Raw genomic sequence first — 8902 nt, 5'->3', positions numbered from 1 at the left:
TAACAGTATAAAGATGGTTGAAATTTTGTAAATAGAAAACCCTCGGCAAATTCTTTTTTCTACGTTACCAACTTCCTTTTCTGTTTTTTCTAAGTATGACCACAAGTGAACCTGGTGAAAATAAAGCATGGGGGCATAGGGCTGTAATTCCAGGTAGCAGGAGGCTGAAGCAGGAGGATACTCAGTTGAGGCTAGCCTAGGATGCATAGTGAGTCTAATTTAGGGAGACCATCTCAACGAAACAAAACAAAACAAAACAACCAAACCAACCAACCACCAACAACAAAAACATTAACAAAACAAAAAAGTTACTTAACCTCTAATCATGTTGCTTAATTTCTAAAAATTATGATCTATCACCTTATGTTGCTATGATGACCCTAATGTGACAATTCACGCCAAAATGTTTTATAAAATAGTGCTGTGCCAGTAACAATGTATAAACTATGTATATACTTCTACTAATGTTATTCTTCTGCTCCAACCGCAGTGAGTTAGTTCCTGCAGGCACAGGACGGAATAACCAAGAAACTTGGAACTTTTCAGCACCTCCTGAACGCAGACGATCTGCCCTTATCCGGCATGGCCGCAATGGCTACACTCGGAGCGCCTTTCCGGAACACAACGTCTGTCTCCGACGCCCTGTGATGACGTAACACCCCGCGAGCTTCTGTCTCCCCTAAAGAGCCTCCGGGTTCGCGCCTGCGCCGTGGACGCCGCGGGTGGGCGGAACTGGTCAGGATGAGTGGCGGAGGCGCCGAGACCCCTGTAGCGTGCGACGCCGCCCAGGGCGGCGGCGGCAAGAAGCGGGACTCGCTGGGGACTACGGGTGCGGCGCATCTCATTATCAAGGGTACGGAGTGGAGGGCGTGGTCCTCCGTGCGGGGTGTGGGGAGCGTGCTGGGGACCGCCCCTCCCGGTGCTCCCCGGCTCTCCCGCCGCCTTCTGCTGCCTGGCCTGCCTCAAGCCGAGAGGTCCCAGCTCGCACTACTCACTCACGTGCAGTGGGCGAAGGGCGCACAAGTGGAGAATGGGAACTAGTTTGAGCCCCACACAGTCATGTAGTAGGGTGACTTCGGTCCTTCACCCTCTCGTTCTCTGTCCTCTGCGCCTGGATCACGCCAGGAAGAGAGGACACGTGGGAAAACGTCCTAAAACATGGCACTCAGAACCATACAGTGTACCGATCTGACCTTTGAGCCTTATTTCGACCTAAATTATTACAGTAACAACTAGGCTTAATTCCTAAACCTCAGAAGTCCCCGTTTCCCGCGAAGAAGCCTTAAATTGCAGTTTCCACTGCTTCCCCTAACTCCCTGCTAATCCCGCCTATCCCATCAACTTTATGCTACAGTCCTACACTGCCTGGAGAGTGGTGTCTTGCCATCGGCGCGGTTTCCATTTTAATCTTCCCGGATCAGTGGGCAGCCCTAGCTAAGCTGGCTGTGACTGTTTAAACTGTGTTTCACATTGTCTCTTAACGTTTAATTTGGGGTCGAGCAGTATTGTGTGTGTGTTAAGACTAAGAATTTTTTCTCTGCGCAATCTTAGTGAGATTGGTCGTGGTCGTTTTATGGCTGCTGTTGGGCTACCATCACTCCATCCACAAGTGTTTTTCAGCTTGCAAAACTTTTGTATGTATTAAACCATAACTCCTCACACCACTGTGAATTTGACTTTGGTCCAGTGCCTCTGAAGACTTGGACAGCTCCACTCTTGGAAATAATGCTGTGAATATGAATGTACAGACATCTTTTTGAGCCCTGTGTTCAGTTCTTGGGACCATATCTCCAGAAGTGGATTTCTGGGTCATATGATTATTCTTTAAACTTTTTGAGGAATTGGCATGTTCTGTATTTGCTATACCATTTTCTATTCACTTGTCATCACCAACACTTGTTATTTTCTGTCTTTGGTGCAAGTCATGCTAATGGGTGTGAGATGATGCTCCCTGGTTGGATTTGCATTTCCTGTAATATTTGGTGTTTTCTTATGTGCTTACTGACTACCTATTTTTTAGGTAGTCATTTAATGTCCATTTAAATCCTTTGCTCATCTAAGTTGATTCTGTTATTGAGTTATAGTTCTTGATATAGTCTTGGAAGGCAACTTTGCTAGCCACTATACCATTAATGCTGATTATATATATATATATGTATGTATGTATATCCTCAGTACCCATGAGCAGGAGTTTGCAGGCATTTTTTCCTGTTTGCCTAGTTGCCAATCATTCTGTTGATTGTGTCTTGAGGCAGAAGTTTTACATTTTGAACAGTACTGTTTTGTTGTTGCTCTCCCCTCCCCTAGTTCTGGAGATCAAGCCAAGGCCTCCCACATGCTAGACAAGTAAACACGAGAGGTTTTCTGTTTTTTATTTTGAGACTGGCTCTCACTTTCACACTCAGGACCCACATACACAGCCTTCCCTTTATTAGGTACGGGGAGAGTTGTAGTTCTGTTTCATCTCCTCCTGAAGTCCCATGGATCTTCCATCAAAGCGCTTCTCTGTGTCTTTGTGAGGAGATATTTGTCTAACTTTCACATTAGGTTACAAACAAATAGAGATGAAAGGATTATGTATTTCAGTGCCGTATTTTTTTTGTATACCGAACAGTAAAAGAATGCATATAGCCTGGCTAAGGTTGGATATCTATAGAAATCTATATTTTACAGGTACATGGTTAAATTAGTAGAATTTGTATGTAATATTTGGACTCTTACAAACTCTGAATTATCACAGTGGACTTGTTATAATGTCACTATGGAACGGAACTTCTGTGGTAATGTGTATTTCATGATATGTACCCCCTGTAGTTTCCCACAGTTGGCATTTTAGAAGTGACTGATAATTTACTTCTGTGTAGAACTGAATTATCTGCAGAGTCTTAAGTGGGCTCCGTTTTAATCATCAGTCTGCAGAAGCAGATCTCTCCAAACCGACAAACCTTAACTGCTTCTCAGTCATGGAAAGAGATGTTAACACCTGAGTGCTGAGTAAATATCACAAACAGCTTGCCCTAGGAGATGCTCACTGGGGAAGAGGTGATCTGGGGACCTTGTGGGACATGATAGGATAGAAGTTGTCCCCTCTGGTGCTTCAGGAACACAGCATGTGGGCTGTTCAGAAACCTAGGAAGAAACTGGTGAGAATGAAAGCCAGTGTCAGGGAAGAATGAGGGCTCAGATGTTGTAGAAGAAAATGGACATTAGATGAAATGAGTAGCTGGGATATAGGGGTCAGTCCATGGCAACTGGAGGGGCTGCATCAAGATGCCTGAGGCAACATGCTGTGTTTAGAAAACTGCAGCTTAGTTGGAACGGAAGACCTCAGATGGACTTTTGAGCTGACTTGTATGTGTCCTGTTGGCCAGTTGTGCTTTTGTGAATAGATTCTCCATACAAGGTCCATAAAGTCCTACACTTGCTTGGTCTCACTCAGGCAGGCCTAACTCCTAGTACACTAGACCCGAGATCTTAATTGTGAACTCTACATACTCTGTTGCATACTGTATTTCCCAATAGAACTTTCTTCATGAAAGAAAACTCCAAATAGCTTTTTACAGAAATGATGTGGGTAATAACCTGCTGAGAGATTAAACAGAAATTGTCCTTCTGTTTTTATTGTTTTTTTCTTAGCGTATTAACAGGATATATCTCAATAAAACTTTCTAAAACAGAATTAGAATCTGAACCATTTAAAAATTATATATATATATGTATATATACATATGAATATAAGGTATACATGTTTTTATTTGGACATTTAATTTCTCAAGCTATTTTAAGGCCTATATCTTAAACTAGTTGATGCTAAGAAGAATGAATAGACCCGTTTACCCAGTGGATTGAAATTCAGAATTCTTTCATAGCTATGGCTTTTTCAGATGTAGTATAAAGTAAAGATGCTTAACACCATCACTCACCACCCACCTTCACAGATACATTCCTCTAATAGGCCCACTAGAGAAACCGATCTAGAATGTGCAAAGCCCCAAATTCAATCCCCAGGGCTTAAAAAACCCCACCATGTACCCTGCTCTACTGAACTTTTATTACCCTCTCTATGTCACCCTCCATCCTGAATTTGATATGTGCCAGAGGAAGCATCATTTTAGAATTTACACCAATGGATTTGTTCCTTCTTGAAGCTATTGTGCGATGTATCTGTGTTAATAGGTGTCAGTCTGGTACATGCCTTTTCACTTCCTGCTCACCATATTTCATTGTGTGACTGTTTAGAATGTTAGCTTTTTAAATTATTCTCTTGGCACTACAGGCATGCCTCAGCAAATATTTACAGATGCCATGTTCATTTGTATGAGTTTGTTTTTCTACATTATATATCTTAGCATGGAATTGCTAGGGATGTGTATTTTCTGCTCTGTTAGATGTAGTTAGATGGCTTTCAAAAGCAGTTCTACCAATTAACACACACTGGAAGTGGAGGAGATTCCCTCCTGATCCGTGGTCTGACCTGGATTTTAACCTATCTTCACCTGTTCATAGAGAGGGGAAGAGTTAAATGGGCCAGAGATTGCACCCCTGAGTGTCAATTAACCCTTGATTCTACTTTATCTGTCTAGATCTCGGAGAAATTCACTCAAGGCTGCTGGATCACAGGCCAGTTACCCAAGGTGAAATCCGTTACTTTGTAAAAGAATTTGAAGTGAGTATCTAAAACTTACTTTGTTAAAAAGCATTGTCCCAATTGTTAATGACCTACAGAAGGGTAATTCCTGACGTCTAAAACCTGACTTTATTTTATGTCTACCAAATATATGTAGTAAAATTATGAGAAGATAAAAAGTACTTGTTAGATGCAAGACCAGACAACAGGAGAGATAGCTGGCCATTTTGGTACCTACTCCAGACTGTTTAGTATTTGTCAATTGCAAACTGTTTTCCCTATGAAATCAGAGAGTAGAAAAAAGGAACTCTCAGGGATTGATGGGTCTGAGTTTTCAGATGCGTTTATTATGGTTTTTCCTTGGCTGGAGCATGAACCATCAAGCTGAAACATAAGAACTCCACTTGCCGCTCCCATTCTGTTCATACCCACAGCAGTGACCCAGCCTTCGACATGGGACCTCACCTAGGAACTTCCATTGCTTCCAATTGCTGTGCCTGTTCAGATTCTCTTTTCACTCTGCCTACCAGAGTGACCCAACAGTATTTGACTTTTTAAGAGTCATTGCCAACTCCAGGATGCAGTTGAAGTGTTCTTCTGTGGCCCGCTGCTACTCTAGCTTCACCACCTCCACTCCCCACTTTGCATGGAAGAGTGTGTGGTCCTGATTCATATTATTCTAGGTCTTCCCAGGCATAATGATCCATTGTGCATTATGTAGTAATGTAACTACTGCTAGACTATGATTCTTATTGGGGTTCTGCCTTCAGGTGAGACTTTGACCATGGATGTCTGAACCTGACAGAAAGAAAGACTCTCCTGCTAAGCTCTTAAAACCACAACAAGTCTATGAGACACAGCCCTTGAGGCAGAGCTGTAACACTCAATAGACATTTTGCATTCAGTAGGTCCTATAATCCAAAACTACCCAATATCCCACAAGACTTTGAAGTTTAAAGATGTGTGTAGAGGTGTGTGTATCTTAGGATGTTGTATGTTACCTAGTGTGTAAGTTACTCATCTCATCACTTTAACCAAATAGCAGAAGCAACTTAAAAGAAAAAAATGTATTTGGGTCACAGAAGATGCATTTTAGCATCAGTTAAGAGCACTTGCTGTTCTTGGAGAGGACTTGATTTCAGTTTCTAGCACTCATGTCAGGCAGCTCGTAGTCACCTGTAACTTTAGCTCTGGGGAATCCAACAGCCTCTTCTGCCTTCCTCAGGTGACTGTATTTACACTGTGTTGATATATACAGACACAAAAAAGTAAAAATTGCAATATGTATAACTTTGTTAGTTTTAGGGTGCTCTGCGCACACATAATCCACTAATGCTTTAAGACACTACAATATGATCGTGATCAATTTTGTAGTTAAACCTAATGAGGATAATAGACACATCTATCTCAAATAAGAGATTTTTCTCTAAGGGATTTATCAGGAGACAGAGAGATGGTTGTTGTCGTTGGTAGTGGTAGAGAGTGTGTGAGTATGTGTGTGTGTGTGTCCGTCCGTGTGTCCGTGTGTGCATGGGTACATGCATGCATCCTTTTTCAGGGCAACTATAGCAGGACCCTTGGCATCCTCAAACTTTCCTTTGACTTATAGTTAGCAACATCCTTCTCATCTGTCTTCAGCTTTGTGGCCTTGGTGGTATATGACTGCTCTTCACTGTCACTTAAGTTATTTCACAGCCCACTCAGATTTTCTCTACCTGTTCAGTGGAGACACCAGGATTTGTGGATGTGATCTTGGAATGAAATTCTGGACACCTGTAGTTAATAGACTCTACCCAGTCACTCTGTTCTTAGCCTGTACTTAGCAGACCGTTTTCACACACTGGCTAGCTCATCCAGCTCTTGCTTGGTCCCCGCCCACACAGCTCCTCTACCCACTGGCATAAATCCATCTCCTTGGGCATACTTGAGAACCCCTGGGTGGCCACAGCTCATTGTACAGCTCTGTACCCCGAAGTCCTACAGCCATACTTCCTTCCTCTTTCTTGAACACATCCCAGGTATCCTCACATCTGTCATCCTTTCTTTCTGTTTTTTGAATGCTTCACTCTTCTGTTTGGGTTGCAGGTTGAATTCTCACCACTGACCTTTACTGCAAAGCAGCCTCCAAAGCATCCTGTCATGTTGCTCTCTGTGAAACTCTGCAACCTCACTTCTTCCCTAATAGCATGTAACAGATGGCCACGCTTTCAGTAGCATAAAGTATGGCCCATTTATTTGAGTTCTGTATGTCAGAAGTCTGCACATGGGGTGGCCAAGACCTTAGTTCAGCGTCTCAGGAAACCAGAGTCAGGGTTCAGAATGAACCCTGCATTCTGAATTCTGCCCTGTGGCTCAGGGCCCCCTTCCAAACCCACACAGCTGTAGAACCGTTCAGCTCTTCTCTGGAGGCCACTTTCAGTTTCCCGAAGAGAACTGGAGTCTTTGTCACACAGCTTCTTCTATCTTCAGAGCTGGAATAGGAAGGAGAGTCTCTCTCACCTGGAATCCCTCTTATGTTCTAAATCTCTGACAAGAAGAGCCCAGTCTCTGTTCAGGACTCACCTTACAAGTCAGGCTTCCACAGTCAGCTGGTTAATGCATCCATAGCATTTAGGTCTAAAACCTTACTCCTTCACAGTAGCACAATAGGGTTGAACTAATGGTTGGGTCTGTGTGCCCCAGGGGTGCAGACCTGGGCAGCCATTTAGGCTTCTGATGGCCAACTGGTTGTGTTCTTGTCATTCGCCTTGCTGGCCTTCATCACTAGAGTGTTGACTGCAGACCTATGGTGTTCTCCTTTGTATCTGAAACAGCCTACAGCAGTGTCTGGCTGAGGCAACAATCTTCAAACCTGGGTTTTTATGACAGTCAGTGAATGACCTTTCTCAGAAATCATCCTTTTGTTAGTTTTGTTACTAAGACAAATACTTATAAATATACTTCAAAGGACATAATTTATTGAAATACCTGTAGAATTTTGAAATTAAGGTGACTTCTGTAGCCCAAGTTCTTACTTCATACAGATTGAGCAGAGGCATGGAAATCAGTGAACTTGTTCACTAGCAGCTGAGTCATCTCTAAAATTCAGAGCCCTGGCATGCTTATGCCGGCATCCTCGAAATAATGGAGATGCTTTCTGTAAATGCATTATACAAATGAACTAAGTCCTGAAAAGAAACTTTACATCTGTGTTTTTTATTATTCTATGTACAGTTGAAGTCAGTACCTCTTTTGCCTGGCATGTAAGACAGTTGTCAAGGGACAGTGGACATATGTTGAAAAGGACGTTGAAGCCCTCCCAGGTCTTAGCAGGATGGCAAGAAGGGTTAGGAAGAACATAGTGCTCTGCCAGTAGTGTCTGAAGTCTAGTCCTGTCCCCTTACTATCTATGACTGCTTGCTCTGCAAGGCTCAGTTTCCTCAGCACTAAAAATGACAACAGTAATGTAGACTGCAGAATGTGGGTTTTTATGAAGGTTAAATGAGACTTTTAACCTGGGTGTTGATAAAAATGTTTATGTAATTGAAAGATGATAGCAAGTACAGCAAATACAACATACTAATTCTGTAACTCAATTGGTTTTTTTGTTTGTTTGTTTTTTATTTGGTTTTGGTTTTGGTGGTTTTTTTTGTTTTTTTGTTTTTTGTTTTTTGTTTTGTTTTTTTGAGACAGGGTTTCTCTGTGTAGCCCTGGCTGTCCTGGAACTCACTCTGTAGACCCGGCTGGCCTCGAACTCAGAAATCCACCTGCCTCTGCCTCCCAAGTGCTGGGATTAAAGGTGTGCACCACCACTGCCTGGCTCAGTTGTTTTTTTTTAAACAGTCATTTAAATGAGTTTGGATTTAGCTTTTGTGCCCCTTCAGCCTGGACTGGACAGCTGAGAAGGCTTCACAGATTTGTGTATCATCCCTGCGCAGGCGACATGTTGATCTTCTCTGTGTCATTCTGGCTTTAGTGTACGGCTGCTAACCTGAGCACTGGCCTCAGTTCAGTCTCTTTATCTTAGATTTACTTTAGCTCTATGTGGATGAGGATTTGCCTTGGTGAATGCCTTGGTGAATGCCCATGTGCATGCCTGGTACTGCAGTCATCAGAAGAGAGTACCAGATCTTTAGAGCTGGAGTCAGGAATGATTGTGAACAACCACAAAGGTGTAGAGAACAGAACCTGGGCTTTTTACAGGAGCTATGAGTGCTCTTAACAGCTGAGCCATCACCTGGTCCCTGAGGTCACTTTTTAATAACTCTAGATAAAAGAGGGATTGCCTAGACAGAT

General features: G+C 42.8%; 1 protein-coding gene and 1 pseudogene across 3 annotated transcripts in view; one reads left to right on the top strand and one right to left on the bottom strand.

The window, feature by feature from the left end:
* Positions 1 to 666: 666 nt before the first annotated feature.
* Bloc1s5 (biogenesis of lysosomal organelles complex 1 subunit 5) overlaps positions 667 to 8902 on the top strand; it is a 48430-nt gene continuing 40194 nt past the window's right edge. Inside the window, exons 1-2 of one of the 3 annotated variants that reach the window (XM_031358643.1) lie at positions 667 to 853; positions 4584 to 4666. In XM_031358643.1, the coding sequence (XP_031214503.1) occupies positions 742 to 853; positions 4584 to 4666 (195 nt within the window). In that variant the 5' untranslated portion in view covers positions 667 to 741. The remainder of the gene's footprint in view (positions 854 to 4583; positions 4667 to 8902) is intronic. The other 2 variants (XM_031358642.1, XM_031358641.1) reach the window with 2 other exon arrangements.
* Positions 8500 to 8598, bottom strand: LOC116082868 (annotated as a pseudogene).

The sequence above is a fragment of the Mastomys coucha genome, unplaced genomic scaffold (assembly GCF_008632895.1).
Source record: "Mastomys coucha isolate ucsf_1 unplaced genomic scaffold, UCSF_Mcou_1 pScaffold7, whole genome shotgun sequence".
Lineage (NCBI taxonomy): Eukaryota > Metazoa > Chordata > Mammalia > Rodentia > Muridae > Mastomys > Mastomys coucha.
This window is presented reverse-complemented; position numbering and strand designations above follow the sequence as displayed.